This window comes from Colius striatus, chromosome 15 (genome assembly GCF_028858725.1).
Source record: "Colius striatus isolate bColStr4 chromosome 15, bColStr4.1.hap1, whole genome shotgun sequence".
Lineage (NCBI taxonomy): Eukaryota > Metazoa > Chordata > Aves > Coliiformes > Coliidae > Colius > Colius striatus.
The window spans coordinates 393935-412779 of NC_084773.1; the positions used below are offsets into that span (position 1 = coordinate 393935).

Here is an 18845-nt window from a genome sequence, read left to right on the forward strand (position 1 = left end):
TGAAGGTTCTGACTCTCGAGTAGGAAATGATCACCCCACCTTGCACCTCCACTTTCACAGGTGTAACCACGTATCCACGTGTTGAGCAATAGGTGTGTTTGCTCCAATGCTCATTTCTTAGTTCACAATTATTGTAAGCACATCAAATGGAGTGTGGGGACACCCCCTAACTGCCCTTTCCTACAGGGACTGCCTGCATTCCTGTATTTTTCTCAGGGTCATTCATTTTAACAGAGAAGTTTGGTCAGAAGGAGGCTCTTCTCCCTTTTGCTGACTTGCTGTTATGTGCCCAGCAGTAACTGGTCTGTTGTCTGCAAGGTTGAAGAAAACATGTTAAAAGACAGACAGAGACACACACAGAGTGCATCAATCCTTTCTACCCTGTCGATCACAGGTTTCCAGTCAGCAAGCAGGGAGCTTGTTCAGGGACAGTACCCTTTTTTCCTTATTAGAGGGGAGAATGCTACAGTTTCATTTTCACAACCTCTCTCATGCTTCCTGTTACAATTTCTCAGCCTTCTTGGGCAAACTGATCACAGCTGAGCAAACAGCACAGAATGCTACAAAGAGGAAAAAGAGCTACTTAAAATAAGTTCTTTCTCTGGGTTTTTGCCACAGGAATGTGCCACATAATGTTTTTTAACTTTGCTACAGAAAAAGTATCTTCTTTTGTGATGAAGCACATGCAGCATGTAGGTTGATGTATTTAACAAAGCATGTTGATGTTGTCTCTTGTTTCAGGTTCTACACTTTGCTGGTGCTGTCCACGGCTCTTTTTGGACGGCCTCCTTTCAAGAATGTTATTGTGAATGGCCTCATCCTTGCCAGGTTGGTATGTCAGTCAGTTCTTTCCTGAAAGGATTTGTAGTCAAAGAATACTTCAGATAAATCTCTGGAAAATGTAAATGAAGTCTTAAATGGACTTAGGAGCTGTTAAGATTTGTCAGGGAGATATCAGTGTTGCAGGAGGTAAGAGGCACCTGAGAGTGTGAGGTTAAACACCCACTTGTGTTGCACTAGGTTCTTTCCAGCAGGATTGGCCCTTCCTAGAGAGGGAGAAAATGAGTTACAAGTCAGAATAGGGAAGAACAGGAAAAAAAAATACTTGTCATGTGGAGTGAGGGGAGTGATAAATGTAGTTTTAGATGTAATTTTAAGTAAGTTACTTATAGTTGTTTCCCTTTATTTTCAAATAAAGCTTTGCCAGTAGGCTGGAGGGATTGATGCAAATTAAGTGCATCTTCCCTCACCTTTGGGAAAGACAGATTTCATGCTTAGATTTGTAACTTGGGAGACTTTTGAGTTGGTTTGGGTGTTTTCAGTCCCTCTTTTGGGTTCGATGGCCTTAAGGAAATGGTGTGTGCTGATATGTAATTATGTCAGTGCTACCAAGAATGTAATAGGACAGAAAAATTAAGCTGAATTCAAAGGGCCTTTTTTCTTTATCTATGTATTACAAGAGTTCTGGGAATTTATGCCTACATTCTGGTTTTCTTTCTAGTGATGGGCAAAAAATGAGCAAAAGGAAGAAGAATTATCCTGATCCAATGAGTATTGTGAGTAGTTACGGAGCTGATGCACTTAGGTAAGGATTTCTTTAACTGATGTGCAATCTGTGTAGCTTTCTGTTCATAGCAGACATGTACCAGGAGGGCTGCTTATGGGTTTTTGACAATTAGCAGTAGGAAGAAAGTTAATTTTGGAAACTTCTGGACCACCATGGCAGCCAAAGAGCTGAAAGAGGGGATGACTCAAAAGTACTGGCAGTAGTTACAGTCCCTGGACTTCTATACCATTGTGGTATCTCCCTCAAGCCTGGTAACAACCAAAGCTGACATGGTGACTGGGGCCTGTTTTGTCAGAGAACACGTGTCCTGTTTGTGCTTGGAGAGTGCTCCCACTCAAACCAGCACTGTCTGCTGTTGCAGCTGGTAGTCTGAGTTGACCCAGTGAAAGTTTGAATAAAATCTTTGAGAATAATACTATTAGTTTACTGTTGAATTGTTTTAGGGGAAGGAAGGCTGTGGAATGCACAGAAGTGGTTGTTTGCTGCTCATACTGTGCATTTTCTAAAGAGAGAGTGTTTCTTTTTGGTGAGGAAAGTATACAGTATGTGCAATATCTACCTAATGGTGAAACAAGACAAGCCATGTGGAGCAGCAGCCTAATGTGTATATATAAATTGTCCTGGTCCAGTGGAGATTAAACACAGCTCAAGTGTTTCATTAGAATTATGTTAATGTATAAATGTGATGATGCAGTTGCCTGGTGCTTGGGCTAGATACACAAACTACATACATGAAGTAGTGCCTTGAGCTAAAGCTACAATTAAGACATTTTAGTAACTGTTTGTATACACTACTTAAACATTTCTCAAGTGCCCTGTAATTCCTGCTATATGTAAGAAAAGTTTAAGCTACTGAACACATTGAATTGTGTGTTACAGCCATACACAGTAATGATGGGGCTGAAGGAGAGGTTAGTGTGCTGTGTGGGTTTTGTTTATTTGAGAAGAATGTTTGTTGCTTGTTCTAGGTAATTGAGTGTGGTGGTTTAACCCTGGCTGGGTGCCAGGTGCCCACCAAAGCCATTCTATCACTCCTCCTCCTAAACTGGACAGTGGAGAGAGAAATATAAATAAAGAGCTTGTGAGTCAAGATAAGGACAGGGAGATCACCCAGCAATTACTGTCACTGGCGAAACAGACTCAGCTTGAGGAGAATTGATTTGATTTATTAACAGTCAAAACTGAGTAGGGAAATGAGAAATAAAAACTGAATCTTAAAGCACCTGCCCCCACTCCTCCCTTCTTCCTGGGTTTCTACCTGATCCCCCACAGAGGTTCAGGGGAATGGGGGTTACAGTTGGTTTGTTGCAAATGGTCTTTTCTGCTGCTTCCTCTGAGGGAAGACTCTTCATGCTTCCCCTGGTACAGTGTGGGGACCTTCCCACGTGAGACAGTCCTCCACAAACTTCTTCAACTTGGGTCTCATCCATTTTGTACAGTTCTTCATGGACTCTTCCAGTGTGGGCTCATCCCCAGGGGAAGTGGTCCTTCAGGAACAGACTGCTCTAGTGTGGGTCCCCCATGGCATCACGAGTCCTGAGAGCAACCCTGCTCTGCCCTGGGCTCCTCTCTGCCCACAAGATCCCAGGCCTTGTCAGAAAATGGCTCCAGCATGGGCTTCCCATGGGGTCACAGCCTCCCTCAGGCATCCACTTGCTCTGACTTGGGGTCCTCCATGGACTCAGGTGGATCTCTGCTCTACCATGGACCTCCATGGCTGCAGGGGCACAGCTGCCTCACCATGCTCTGCACCACAGGGCACAGGGGAATGTTTTCTGCCTGTGCCTGGGCACCTCCTCCCCCTCCTTCTCCCCTGACCTCAGTGTCTGCACAGATGTTGTTCTCACATTCTCACTCCCTTCTGCTGCAGTTTTAGCCTCTGCACAGGAACTTCTTCCCCTTCATGTTGATCACAGAGGCTTGTTGCCCTCGGTGCTAATTGCTTCGGCCTTGGTCAGCGGTGGGTCCATCTCAGAGCCCACTGACACTGCCCTGTGCCAGTGGAAGGGGAAGCTTCTGGCAGCTTCTTTAAAGAAGCTACGCCTGTAGCCCCCCACTGCCACCCCTCCCCCCACTACACTGAAAAAATGGTTATGAAATTCATTATCATTTCAAGCTTCAGCATTTGAAAGACTTAGTAAATTGTCTTCTCATGCCTTTCAGTGGAGAGTTGGGTGGATTTCTTGGAGCAACTTTGTGTAATGGAAGGTGTCCCTGCCCATGGCAGAGGGGTTGCAATGCAATGAGCTTTAAGGTTCCTTCCAAGCAAAATCATTCTCTGATTGTTCTTTAAAAATAATCAAGGTGTATTAGCAGAGCATCAGTGAGTTGGTACCTGGAACAATCTGAGTGAAAAGGTTTGGGATCACTCATATTGGAGATTTGAAACCCCAGGTGATGTTTCTGTTGGAAAAAAGTCTGCCTTTTGTATAAAACAAAAAGTCTCTAACACCAGAAGTTACACTTCCATTATTCATGGCTCCTTGGTTTCTGAAAAGCTAATTCATTTCTCTGCCTGTGTACTCATTCTTTAATGTCACATTTATTTATACATACACCCACATAGAGAGTAGAAAGCATTGCAGACTAGGTTCATTTATGGAAGGAGCTCTGCGATTCAGTTGTCTCTGCTTATTCACTGCAGCACTTAGTGTTCTGTTTATAGAGAAAGCTACAACTGAGGGTTTTTTCTTGGCTCTGTTTCCCTGCAGAGTTACTTCAGCCTTTTTTATATATATAAATTATTTTTTGAACTGCAGCTTTGCATTGTTCTCAGCAGTAGTTTGATAAATAGTTTAGCTGAAAATATAGGTGCAAGTTGTTTTAAATGAGTGTGGAATAGAAGAGAAAGGGCAAACAGAACAAATAACAGCACAGTAAATGTTACAACCCAATTTCAGGCTTCCTGGAACTTGAATCCACTGTGAAATCTGTAAGAATTGTCCAAACCAGCCATAGTTTGGTATTCCTCAGCCCTGTGGCTTGGGTTGGGTAGCTGTCCAAGTTGAAGTCTGTCAGAAAGAGAATCTGCTGCTCACAGGATTTAGAAGCCCATTGCTTTTATATGTCCTGAGGCAAGTATTGCTGTTAGACATGATGTGGTGTGTTCTCTTCTCCATCTGTTCCTGAAATGCAGAAGAAATAATGTAATGCCACAGACTGCTGTTCAGAGAGATGAAAAGGAGGGGACTTCATTATTTCTCATATGATCAAACACTTGGTAGTAGTGGCTTGGTGTGAGGAAGGTGTGATTTTCCTCCCAATGGGTAATATCAGTAGGTGTAACTAAATGGACAGAACTCTGCATTTATTGGGTGCTTTTTTCCCCCTTTCCATATAATAGATATAAGTATCTTTGCATTGGAATGATTTGGGAAATCACTGTTCTTTTAACATTACACACTGTAAGGAATGTGGGACTGCTGGTAAACCAAAAAACCAAGAAAGACAGAACCTAAACCCAAAGATGGAGCATTAGAGCTACATTTTCTTTAATTTGTTATGCTGAGAGCTATTTTAAGACGACTTCTGATAGATTCTGCAGCAGTGCTGCTGAGGTGGGTGTAAAGGAGCAATTAAGAGATCCTTCATGGTTCTGATTAGTATGTATTGCTGCCTCCTTGGGAGGAAAGCAGTGGAGGCAATTTGAAATGATACTTTTTCTAGGTAAGTCCCAACCTGGTAAAAGGTCTGGGGCACCCTGGTGTACCACCCTGAACAGGGCTGGACTAGCTCCTCTGTTCAGAGCAAAGTTATGTTTGACTTCTGAAATAAATAATGAGTAAATAATGGCAATGGGAGGTTTGGTTTAAATATATACTTACACATTCTGTCATTAAGGACTTGTTCATTATCATGCTTAATTGTCGTGTCTTTCTCCAAGTTTATAACTCCCAATTCAGATACCATGTTTTAAAAACACTTCCTTTTTTAACAAATATACATTTAAAACGTTTAAGTGCCCGTTTCTGTGCTGCATTATTGTCTGTTTCCTCCAGCAGCTCTGTTTTTATGGATCCATTTTTATGCAGGAAGCTCTTCTCCTGAAGAATTTATGGTGGGGTGTTCTTCAGTGTGCTGTGTCAAACCCCATTACGGTTTTAAAGCCTCCTAAAGGAAGTGCCTGTAAAGATATATTAGTTTAGAATCATGATTTTGTAAGTTGATAACATGAGTTAATAAATTTCTGAGGGGAAATGCCACAGTCTTTAAATGAAAAAAACCTGTTTAGTTTGTTTTCATATTTGAATAATTAATTGAACAATATCTAAATCAAGTTTATAGTCAAGTTTCCTTTGATACCTGGGTAAGACCTGTTTTCTTTGTGAGTTAGCTTGATGGAGACCAATTTGTCTCTGTAGACCCAATATTTGTTTAGGGAAGAAAATGAGGGGAAAAGCATAAAGATGAGTTTTTTTATGAGCTTGGTGTGAGCAAGGAAGGTGGGGGATGTGTCTGTGTGTCTGAAATGAGGAGCTATCAGCTTGAGAGAGACTGCTCAGAGGAAGATCTCCCTAGACAGGGTGGATTTCATGTATGGGTGAGCCACCTTGGCTGAGGTGGGCATGATTCTGTCAGGGGCTACTTTTGACAGAAGTAGTCAGCGTCCCCTGAGTCTTCTGCTTGGCTCTTTCAGAGCTCTTTCTGGAGCTGAGGCACATTTGTGTTGGTAGGAGGCACATCCTTTGTCCCCTTTCGGGGCTGTTTTTCTTGAGAATGATGATTTCTGCTCTTTGATTTGCCTGTTTTGCCTTGCTCCTTAGTCCTACGTTTGCAATGGGCCCAAAGCTTTTTGTAATAGAGGAAATCATCTAGATTAAGTAGAAAGGTACTGTGTCATTAAGAAATTCAAACCATTACCAAAGCAATAGGGACTGTTCTAAAGATGAACACTTATTCCATGTATCAACTGCTTGTTTTGTAGTGTGACAGCACCTGGATGTGTGTCATCACTTGGGTTAGCTTCTAGAGTTTCAATTCCAACCTAAATTGCATATCATAAAAACAATCCTGTAGCACTAGGAAGTAAATCTTGGCATGTTCAAAATGTCACACGCTTACGTTACTGCCTTCCTTAGAGTTCTTAGTGTGAAACTGCTCCCTTGGGTGTCTTTCCTCTTGGTATGCAACTCTCTAGGGTTTACTGTATGTTAAAGTGCATTTCTATCAGTGTATACAGTTTTAAGCTTTTAAGTGTTGTGTTCTTGTTTTGCAGGTTGTACTTGATCAATTCTCCTGTGGTAAGAGCAGACAATCTGAGATTTAAGGAGGAAGGAGTAAAGGATATACTGAAGGATGTCTTCCTGCCCTGGTACAACGCGTATCGCTTTCTTGTTCAGAACGTTCAGATGCTGCAGCACAAGGTACAGATCTCTAGAGCACTGAAGGGGCTTTGTGCTTATTCTGCTGTTGGAGAGAATTAGTCTTGTGGCAAAACGTGAATTGGAAGGGAGGTCTGGACTCTGCCTCTGGAGGTTGTCTTGTGTGTACCTCCTTGTTCAAAGGAAGGTTGACTTCAAAGTGACATCAGGTGTATACACTTGCTGTTAGCTTCTGTGTTAGTTGGTGTTTGTACCCTGTTTTGTAAAGCTATGGTCTCCCTGCATCCCTCTATCTTGACCAGGACGACTATTATTATATAGAAAGGAAGACAGAGTGGAAGGTAGGGGACTGTCAATACGTAACAGCTGTCATTTCTTAGATTAGAGTGCTCTTGAGGCTCTTTTATATGAAATAAAGGTGATGCTGTTGCATTCACACTCTTGAAATTAGAGAAATAGACAGGGGCTTGAGGTTTGTGGGGTTAATGCATACCCAGCAATTACCTGCTGCTGGTCACCTTGCTGGGAACACCAGGTAAAAGCCACCAGGTACCACATGTGCTCGAGGGAGAATCCTTCTGAAATGTCCATTCCAAGACTTGTTGATGTTCAAGCAATTGTTTTGTCAGTGTTTATGTGGTAGCTTGGAGGCAGTGGGTGTCACTGAGGCTGCCTTGAGCACTGCTGTTGCTCTGCTCTTTCCCCACACCATTGCTACAGCGCAGGGAGGGTGCTGTCAGGGGATGGCATCTGAACTGCAGGTTGCTCTGCTCTGAGAACATTGCTTAATAGCCTTCAGATTTAACACAAATAGAACTGCAAATAAGTAATGAAAAGAGAGTTATTTTGGGTAGTGGCTGCCGTGACAATTTCTTGAGCTAACTCATTTACTGTAACTTTAATTAGGAATCTGCATAAAAATGTTGAACTTGGGAATACTGGGTAGGGAATACATTAGCCACAGCACGAAGATTGCCTACTGTAACCTGACAGTTAATTTGCTGTAAAGTGGAATTTCAATTTAAATAGAACTTAAAATGAGAAGGAATGGAATGGAAAGAAAGGTAAATGATAAAAGCAATAAAGCTTTAGACTTGCAGATTACACTGGAAGTCAACTAAAAATGCTGGCTGAGTGACAGGGATTTCTACACTTTCAGAATGAGAGCAAGGTGACAATTTCCTTCTTACAGTCATTTGCCATTGAAATGTCACGTGTCTGATGTAGAGTTTTTGTTGAAATCCGTTTGAATCTTTGAGCTGAGGTCAATGACAGGAGGTTACCACTTGCTAGTGCAGACTTTTATGGAGGAGTGGGAGCTAAGCAAATCAGTTTGAACCTTGTACTAGCCATGAACTTACAGCAGCAGCCTGATCACTGTGGAGAGCTGCTGTTTGAGGCGAGAGGCAGCCGGCTCCAGTAAACAGTGCAGGAAACAGCTGACTAAAATAAATGGCTTTATCTTTCTAATAACCCCTTTTGGGAAGAAAGGCTGGTAACTTCAGATTCTACTATTTAACAGATCTTTTCTTAGGATCCCTAGCCAGCATTCATCACCCAAACTTAGGCATTGCCCCAGAAATACACTTCAGGCTTTCCTGCTTGACCTTCGAATCACCTTACATGTGCTTTGCAGCTTTTTGCTGTGATCCCATAAAATCTTGCAAGATCAGACTAATTGAGGAGGGAAGACCCCCAGTGGAAAATCCAAGTGCTTAGGCAGATAGTTTTGGTTGATGCAATAGATGTCATTTTTCTTTCTAAATGGATAGTTGAAACCATTCCTATGCACCATATTAGGTAAAAGAATGTGCTATTGGGGATGATAGTGCTTAAATTAGATTTCATGCCCAGGCTTAAGCAACTTTTTTCATCGTATTCTGCCACCTACAAGAGAGAAACTACAATCCCAGTGTCCTGGGTGAAGTCTAATAGTGATTCTAGGCTGACTGTAGTTTCCACAGTGATTGTAGTTGGTTAAAAGATTGCTGGTCCCACACTGGGATTGCTGCACTCGCAGATGTGCACATGCATTTCTTTCCCAAAAGTCTTCTGGGTGGAATAATCCAAGCAGATTGTTTCCATCTGAGCTCCAAGGGAAGGAAAAAACCAAAGATTCTTAAAACTGGATTGTTAAATAGTGTCTGTAAATCTGGGAGAAAAGCCCCAAACGCCACCTGTGTTTTCAGCCAGTCGTGAGAACGTTCACGTGGAGAGGAGTCAGGCTGCAGGCACCAACGAGGCTGCTTAGTGTGGTCTTGCAGTGCCCTGCAGAATCAGCCAAGTCTTACAGAGTTGCAGATGGGTGCAGACATCAGAACTGTGGAAAGCAGGAAAATGTACTGTATGCATGTTGGATGCCTAAAAATCCCTCCTGTTTCTTCAGGTCCTCAGTTCTCCTGCAGTTTTGATCTGTTGAAATTGTCACATGCTCCGAACATGAAATGAAATCATTTTAGATGCCTTTCCCCAGACAGAGTTCATCTCCATAGTGCATTTCTTGTACAGGCTACAGATCCTCATTGATAGAGTTGTGTGAATGCAGGAGTGCTACCCTGTGTCTGAGAGCTGTGGCTTACACTGCAGACAGGGAAGAACGTCTGTGTACCACTGGGTGCTCTACTGCTTGTTACTTGGTTTAACACATCCAAAGAACTGGCCACCTTTGTGCCTCTGAAGGCCTGATGTGGTGATATCAGCAGCAGTGGGAGTCAGGTTTTCCTTGGCTCTTCTCTTACATTTGTGTTTCTGGAAATGAAAGTTCTGTCTTTGGGAACAAGCATAACATGGTGAAGGTGACAAAATATTAGTGGCTGACAGGTGACTAGATACAGAGGTTTGAATAGATGCCCTTATAACTTGCAAATGTGTTCTGTGTTTCCATGTTTATGATAGGATGAGGGAAGAGAATTCCTATACAACGAGAACACAGTGAAGGAGAGCAGTAACATCATGGATAAATGGATTCTTTCTTTCACCCAGTCACTCATTCAGTTCTTCAAAGCTGAAATGGCAGGTATGTATGTTTGGTGGAGGTGTGTGTATGGGTGTCTGGCTCTAGTTGTCCAATCCAGCCATTTCAGCGAGAGATGTCCAGATTCCACAGGAGACTTACAGTTCAGACAAAAGGAAAATATCTTCCCAACAGCTGCCATAATATGTGGAATGCTGCTTTCATGGGTGTTGATACAGGTTTTGCTTTGTTCATGAGATTTCAAAAAGTGAGGCTTTTTGTGTCCCAGCTAATCCTGTGAGCTCAGGGATGTAGCTCATTGCTGTAACAACATCTTCTGGGGTGCTTGGAGCAATTAATAATATTGTAATAGTAATTGACAGACAGCAGTGAAAGGGAAGCCAAATAGAACTTGGGAAGCTGGAAAAAAAGGATAAAAGGGGCCATGCTGGAGTCAGCTGAACAGAATAATGTTGAGAGGTACATGAGCACGGGGAATACATTTTCTCCTGCTGAGTTCCATGGAGAGAGTTTCTTTGTATCACGTTGGGAGTGTGGGCAGCAGGGCAGAGGAGCATTAGGATATTTCACAGCTGTAAGAAGATACTCCCCTGGTTTTTCATCCTGCATGTTGGCTTTGTCATTATCCCATTGACAGGTGACAATGCTCACGTTAAATTAAGACAATATTAATTGCAAAGAGAAAGTGCTGTAAAAGCCCCCTGAAATACACAAGAGGTTCCAAAGAATACGAGGAAGAATGTCTTCCCTGTTGAGGTGAGGGAGCACTGACAGGGGCTGCCCAGATGGGCTGTGGAGTCTCCTTCTCTGGAAACCTTCAAACCCAGCTGGACACGTTCCTGTGTGCCCTGCTCTAGGTGGTGCTGCTCTGGCAGGGGGGTTGCACTGGATGAGCTTTCCAGGTCCCTCCCAGCCCTTGAGGTTCTGTGATTCTGTCAAGTAGTTGTTCTGAGCCAGTAAGCCTCCAGACCTGCACATGAAGAAGTCACGATGGGATTTGAAGAGGTTTTAGTGCCTTTAAGGGCATTAGAAGTCTAAATACTGGAAAGAAGATGGCTTTTGCAATTGTAGTTCCTGTTTATGGGTAAACAAATGATCTCTCCCATGCCTCTAATCTTGTGTTGCCCTCTGAAAAAATTTTAGAAGGCTTCCACAGGTATGCTTGGGACAGAAAGTGATAGTGGGATAGTAGATAATGAAGAAACAACTAAGTGCTAGATCTGATTTTGAGGACATGGGTCAGTCTTCCTCTGCTTCAGTCATCTCTTCTGTTTCTTGATGACATGATGTTCACTCTCCCCAAGACTAGTAAAAGATAAATCTCATCTTGTGGATAAAGCAGGTCGGTTTGGTAATGACAAAATTCAGGTGAGGTCATGTAAGAACCTTTTATTAAAGGAAGGAAAAAATCCTCAAGATACCCACACCAGGAATGTAATAAAAGCTGTCTGTTGTTGACAGAGATGGGGCTTCCTCCTAGAAGTGTTGTCCTTCAGGTTTGATAGTGATGTGTGTTGTTTCACGTGTTGCCAATGCAGAGCCCATGCACATCTATGTGCTACATGTAAAGAGGAAAAAGACTTTGTGATGTGGATTTAGTGCATGGTTTCAACAGTATTTGCAGGAAGATGAGTGAGCATAAGGGTGGAAACTTGAATATTCTGCTCTGGATTTCGAAGGGGAAGAATGAGGCTGATGAAAGGGATGTGTCAGCTGACACATCTTTACAAAGCAAGAAGGCCCTTTGGAGCAGGAGAAGGAAATTCCTGCTGGAATATGACAATGTAAAGACTTTCAAGAGAGTAGTGTTTGTGTTAAATGCTAGTGTCTTGTGTTAGATGATGTAATCATCAAATGAGTGACACATCTCATCTAAAAGTGATTATATGTGTCATTCCTCAAGTTATTTTTCTGCATAAACTCTGTTTTCAGGCAAGGACTAATGAGAGGCACTAAATTTGTGTACTGCAGCGTGATTCTCTTGTGCTGTTCTAAAAAAACTAGTTTTAGGTGATTTCTTTTAAAAATTGTACTTTACATGACTTCAAGTAGGAAGAGGAGACTGAGAGGGGATCTCTTTAACACAGGGATTTAACGGGTGCTTGTCAATGGGGCAGAACTCTTTTCTGTTGTCTCCAGTGACAGGATAAGGGACTGTTGTCTCCAGTAACTGACAAAAGCTTGAACACAAAAAGTTCCCCTTAAACCCAAGGAGAAACTCCTTTGGTGCTGAGGTGAGGGAGCCCTGGCCCAGGCTGCCCAGGGAGGGTGTGGAGGCTCCTTCTTGGGAGGTTTCCAACCCCAGCTGGACACGTTCATGTGATCCCTGAGCCAGGGGAACCTGCTGGAGCAGGGGCTGGGGCTGGAGCAGCTCTGCAGGGCCCTGCCCACTATGATGATTCTGATTTAAGGAGTGTAAAATTCTGTATTTGAAACCACTAACCCTCATTAGCTTTAAGTGCCTACTTTTCCCTGTTTAAGTGTTCAATACAAGAAATTATTTTACGAAACAACTTTTCTCCTGATGGCTGAAATTGAAAGGAGTGTCTGTGCACGTTTCCATGCACATGCCTGCCTTGCTCTTGAGTCATGGGCAAGTAAGTTTGCAGAATTTGCTTTCTGAACTGGGATTACATCTTTTGGGGAGAGAAATGTGTGTTTCCAGGTGAATTTGAATCTTGTTGAAGGTAACCCATCCCTGAAAGGTGAGGTTTTGGGAAGGTTTTTGTTTTTAACCAATCTCCCAACTAGACAGTCACATACTAACTAGATTGATGCTTCTCTCTCAGCTAGTAGGGAGCTGGGAATTTTTCAGGAATACAAATTCCCACAGTAAGTAATGTCTTCCCCACCACAGCACAAATCTTCTGAGCATTTCCTTTTTAGGTTTAAAACCCAGTACTCTGCCTTTGAAAATGCTTCTATTTTAGAAAGTGCAGCAAAGAGTGTGGTGGAGCCTTTACAGCAGAGAGCCACTTTATTCAGTAGCTGCTGGGTTGATGAAACTGATTCAGACTGGAGATCAAAAAGCTCTTTGCTTTTAAAGAAGTTATGTACAAGTTTTCCCTTAGAAAACTGAGTCTTGTTTAAAGTCCCTTCCCAGCCCTCTGGCAACTGACATTTGTTTTCCCCGTTGCATAGTGATGCTTGGGATGCTTGGGACCTTCTTCTTCGTGTTGGCAGTCACTCATGCTTTTAAGTTACACAGAACTTGCAAATGCAGCTATGTTTATCTTCCTACCTCATCAGACTTGCTGTTACTTTTAGCCTACTGTATTACTTAGGGAAACAATAAGAAATTGCCGTGAATTCAGGGAGAATTGGTCGATACAGGTCTCTCATTTTAAATCTAGCAAACAGAAAAGAAAATGTTGGCAGTAATTAATGAAACTGCATGGTATGATTCTGCAGTGGTTCCTGCTAAACTTGCAGTGACATGGCTGTATTTACAGCATGTGCAAATCTAGGACTATCCTCTTCACAAGTCCGATAAAAGCATACGGCTTCCATAGTGTGTGTTTGTGTAGGATTAGCGAAGCAATTTGGTGGTAGATGTGTTTGTCTTGAAGCATGGAAACTGATGACATGTGCGATTTCAGGACGTGGTTTTAACATGGTAGGATGTCTAATCTCTTTTTGATCTTACGGATGTATTTGCTGCTGCTCCAGTTGCATGTTTAACAGCAGAGCTACAAATGATAATGTGTTCCTCGAAGTGAGGAACTTGCTGCAGAGGGCAAGTATTCACTCCAGTAAACATTTGTCCTTCCAGCTTACAGGCTGTACACTGTAGTCCCTCGCTTAGTGAAGTTTGTTGACATTCTGACCAACTGGTATGTTAGGATGAATCGCAGAAGGCTGAAGGTAGGTGTCTACTTCTGCAATCTTGTCCTAGTAGTCTGTTAATGTAATGCACAACAGCTTTGTGGTGTTGCACTGAATTGTTACACTGCATTTGGAATTGTGTCAGATGTAACTGATAGTGGGGAATGAGAAGTCAACTGGGGTTTTTTTTGCTTTTCTTTGTTTTATGAGGAAAATGAAACAAACAGAATGGCCAGTAATACTGTTGCACCTCCTGCATTGTACTGAGCAAAATGAATACAGTGTGGAAAACCAGTTTATTGCATTAACACAGGAATGTTTTGCAGTTTGAAGTGTACTTACTGATCCTGAAACTGCAGTTACTGATTCTATTTTTTCCCCTCTTTTTTTTCCTTGATGAATTCTTCCAATAGGGTGAGAATGGAACTGAGGACTGCATTATGGCCTTGGAAACCTTGTTTAGTGTTTTGTTCTCTATGTGCCGACTGATGGTAAGGGAATTACAGCCCACTGTAACTACATGATGTGTTTAATGTATTTGATCTTAAAAGTAGGACTTTTATCTTATGTCTTTCTATACAAGTTGGCCCTAGAAAGTGGAGGTGCAGAGACTGAACATATGGGGAGAAAAAAGCCCATATAGCTACTGATCTGTGTAGCACGATCCATTTTCCACCTCCCCCTTTTATTTCTTTATCTGCCCCGTGGTACTGTAAAGAAGGTAAATATCACCTGACTGATAGATGTGATGATTTCCTACCTGATGCACAAAAGTTAACACATAAATATTAGGAAGGGGGTAAATAAGCTCCAGCAATTTCATCATTTGTTTCAGTCTGCATTTTGAATAACATCAAAGTTCTGCATTGAAGGCACTGTGTAAGCATAGTTTTTGCTGAACTGCCCTTATGCAATTCATAAGTATTACTGATTCATAATGTACAAACAATAAAGCAAAGATGATGATTGAATGCAACATTCCAGGCACCATGTACTCCATTTATCACTGAGCTGATGTACCAGAATCTGAAGACACTTATTGATCCGGCCTCAGTTCAGGAAAAGAATACTGAAAGCATCCACTACCTCATGCTTCCCCAAGTGAGGTAAGAGACAGCTGTTATGTTTGGTTTGGGTTTCTTGGCTGTGCACAGAACAATGCTCCTTCACTTACTTGTGTTTAAAACCTTTTTGCATAACAAGAAAACCATCTTCACTGATAATTCCTTTGCCTCAGGAAGATGGTTGAAACATGATCTATTATAAGCGATAAATGGTTAAGTTTTATTAAGCTAAATAAATATTCATCTCTCTGCTGTAGGAGAACACTAACAGTACACTTCACACCCTACTCTTGTTAGCTGGGAATTTTCCCTCCACATTTAGATTTGTGCTTAGGTTAAAGGTTTGTAGACATGAAGGAAAATAATCAGGAGGAATTCATGTTCCAAACACCTAGTGTGTTCTTCTTATGATGGGCAAGGAATATCTCTTTTACTCTTCAAAATATATGCTGGCTAGGAGCTCTAATGCCTACCTATGAGGCACTCAAAGGATTACAAACAAGACTTACTTGTGAGCCCTACGTTTACAAGAACGTGTGTGTTCCTCCATCTCTGGGCCTTTCTTAGTGAGTGCTGATGCCAAATTCCCTGTGGATGGGAATTACTGTTTTATGTGGACCACATACAGAGACAGCAGAGTGAGGTCTTTTGGCTTCAGATCCAGAATTTAGACCTTTGTCCAGAGATTCCCACTTCCTGGTGAGAGGATCCATCGTATGAGAAAGCTTTCCAGACAGGTTGTTTCTTTGGACTCTGATGGGTGAGGTTTTCTGTGAGTGCCAGGGTGTCTCTAAAGGGTTTGCTCTTTTTGGGGTAATCTCATTAACAGCTTATACAAAAGTATTTAAAGTATTTAATTGTCAAGAGGATGGACAGAACTTTTTTCTGTTGTCTCCAGTGTCAGGGCAAGGGGTAGTGGACACTAGCTGGAACACAAAAAGTTCCACTTAAACGCAAGGAAAACCTTCATTGGTGTTGAGGTGAGGGAGCCCTGGCCCAGGCTGCCCAGGGAGGGTGCAGAGGCTCCTTCTTGGGAGGTTTCCAACCCCACCCGGACACGTTCCTGTGTGACCTGATCTAGGTGTGACCTCCTTTAGCAGGGGGTTTGGACTGAATGTGCTCTAGAGGTACCCTCTAACCCCCACTGTTCTGTGAGTCCATGATGCTTGCACTGGCCATGTGCTCTGACTCATCCGTAGTGTGAACTCAACCCAGGCAGGACTTGCCAACAGAAGTTGGTTTGGGGATTTTTCAGTTGTTTTCTTGTTTTTAATCCAGCTGAGAGAGATAGCAGTTTCACAGTAATCAGTTGCTCATTAATGCCTTGCTGCTGCATTAGTGGAACGAGTTATTGCCTGCACTGCAGTCTGCTGTTAGTCGCCGAATGCAAGAGAAGCAAACTTTCCTTTTGCAGCTCAGTTTGAAAACCCTCAAGGACAATGGAGCTGACCTTGATACTTCATGTGCCAGTTGAAAAAAAATTAAATCTTCTGGTAATGGTGTCTCTTTTCTAGATACTGAACCCTTTGAGGAAGATGTTTGTTCCTTCTGAAAGCCTTAATGGTGAGAGTTAGTGCAACAGGGAGTTTGAGATCGACATAATGATAGTGCTGATTTTCTGTTCCCTGGGAAAGTGCTGTAAAGAATATGTAATCAAAGAATGCAAAACTCATCAGTGAGCTATCAGAAATGGCTTTGAGCTCCTGTAGAACGGAGTAATGGAAGGATAGTGAGCTATTTGCAGGAGTTCAGTTCAGCCGTGGGCTTAGCATGAGCGTTTAAAAGTGCCTTTGTCACTTTTTACTCCTGTTAGTGCTGAGTGACTTGCTGCCTCGTACAAAGCTAAGATGTGTTTGAGTGGCTTGTGTGGCTTTCCTCTGCCTTGTACTTTGGATTTGTTTTCTCTGCTTGTTTGTGTAATTTACTGGATCCCCTACATAACAATTGTTCCCTTTTGTCAGATGAAAAGACATGTTTTCAGGAATAAATTACCGTTGAGGCTTTAGAGTTTGACCTTGAGTTGCTGAGCACATCATGGCTTTTTCCTTTGCCTATTTTTCTGACAACTGCATAGGAACAATATTATCAGTTAATAGACAATTTTGATGCAGTTACAGAAAATACCACTTCAACAACGTGATGGATGTGTACAGACAAAAGTAAGGGACTTGGCCACTTTCACAGCTGAGTGTGTCTCAATAACGGTGTTACAAACCACACCGAGGTATCACTTGGTTGCTTAGTGACTGAGCAGGTTGGTTGCATTGACTTTTGTGGACTTGCATGCAGCCATTCTCATTTTGTGGCTTCACAATGTTTTTAAGTAATGATAAGTAACAATTCAAGCAGTGCCACGTTATAACATACAAACTCCTCGGGAAGCAAAATTCCCCATCTCACAACTTACACATTGCCAATGTTTCTGGAGGACCATGCTGGAGGCTGGCTTTTGGAAGAGCAAAAGCTTCAAAATGGATAAAAACATCTTAAAGCCCTAGTGCAGAAGGTGGGGATAGTTCAGTTTGAAGTTTGCTTTCCCAGTCTTGGTTCTGTGGACAATGCTGATGTGGGATGCATGGCTTTCATCCCAGAGCTTTTGCTATGTAGATTATAGTGAGCAACTCTGTTCTTTTTATTGATAGCTGTCTTTTGAACCTCTGCCTCTGGTCTTGAAACGCCACTTGTGAGGTTTTAAAGGAGCTGCTGAATTTATGCAGCTACTCAGAAGATCAAGAAAGCCTCATTTGCAGAACTGTTGGTTGCCAGCATATTTGAAACAAGATGTCAGTGTCAGCTTACCCCAAACAAGCCACCAAACCACTGCCCCACTCCCCCCAAAATTCCCCCCAAACCAAACCCAACCCTGCCTTGCTTCAAAATGGAAGGGTGCTATAATGATGAAGCCAAGAAGGATGACAAGCCTGTCTAAAACATCAAGCTGAAATACCTAGAAATTCCTGGAGAAGATTGTGAGTTGAGATGCAGTGAGTTGGTTGCATTATATAGGTATGTCATTCTCATTACAGAGATCCTATTTATAATATCTTTTTGCATCTTATTATCATATTATTAAAGTAAAACTTACCTTTTTTTGGATATTAATAGAATATGTAGTATGACTCAATCCATCATCTCCATCTTGAGGTGCTAACAAAAGACAGTTTTAAAATAGCTCTGATTTTTGTTTTGGGCAAGTTATTTCCTCATCTTCTCCACAAAGAGCGACACAAAACCTGTTTGTTCATTGTTCAAATTGCCCCAAACAATTGAGTCTCTTGTAGGAATGTCAAAGAAAGGAGCAAAATGTTTTCAATCTGCTCAAACAGATACAATGAAAATGAAGCAATATAATGTTTCCTTTTTAATCCAGGGAGGATCTCATCGACAGAAAGATTGAAAGTGCCGTCTCTTGTTTGCAGTCTGTTATTGAGCTTGGACGAGTAATCAGAGACAGAAAAACCATTCCAGTAAAGGTTAGAAGTCTTAACATCTCTTATCAATATCCTGGGAATGTGCAAGAGCTTGGTAACTTCTGGATGAGCCTGGGAAAATTGAGTAATTAAGTTTGGAATAGCAATAAAATACTTGAAATGAGAAATAATGTTTTTTGAAGTTCTTTACTTTCAGTTGGAAGGACAAAAGTTTCTGTTGTTTTTCCTTCTCAGTATCCTTTGAAAGAAGTAGTTGTTATCCATCAGGATCCAGAGGCTCTGGAAAACATCAGATCTTTAGAGAAGTACGTACTCGAGGTAAGAATCATGAACATGGTGCTTAACTGGGCTGAGTGTGTCAGTTACCCACATAACCAAAAACCCTGACCTTCCCTGTTGAGGTGAATATCTCAGTAGGTAAAACTGATTTACAAGAGAATTGTAATGAGAGAGAGAGATCCCTATGGGTGCTGTGTAGAGAAATGAAGGTAAATGGGTGATGATCCATAGTCAGTTGTGATCTTGAAAAGTCCTTAACCCCTTAAACTGACCACCCAGGACTGAGGGCTTATAGAAATATTCTTGATCTTGATTGGTGAAAAGAAAAAACATTTTCTGAATGAAAATAAGACAGTAGTCAGCTACATGTTATCAAGAGAGAGA

General features: G+C 42.0%; 1 protein-coding gene across 6 annotated transcripts in view; it reads left to right on the forward strand.

Annotated features, from left to right (window-relative positions):
- IARS1 (isoleucyl-tRNA synthetase 1) overlaps positions 1-18845 on the forward strand; it is a 113545-nt gene that overhangs the window by 65830 nt on the left and 28870 nt on the right. For all 6 annotated transcript variants that reach the window (XR_009819782.1, XM_062008105.1, XM_062008104.1 and 3 more), the window contains 9 exons: positions 742-828; positions 1502-1585; positions 6783-6930; positions 9784-9904; positions 13635-13726; positions 14101-14178; positions 14672-14793; positions 18122-18224; positions 18417-18500. Coding sequence is in view for 5 of the 6 variants with exons in the window: in XM_062008105.1 (XP_061864089.1) it covers positions 742-828; positions 1502-1585; positions 6783-6930; positions 9784-9904; positions 13635-13726; positions 14101-14178; positions 14672-14793; positions 18122-18224; positions 18417-18500 (919 nt within the window). In the remaining variant the exon portion in view is untranslated. The remainder of the gene's footprint in view (positions 1-741; positions 829-1501; positions 1586-6782; positions 6931-9783; positions 9905-13634; positions 13727-14100; positions 14179-14671; positions 14794-18121; positions 18225-18416; positions 18501-18845) is intronic.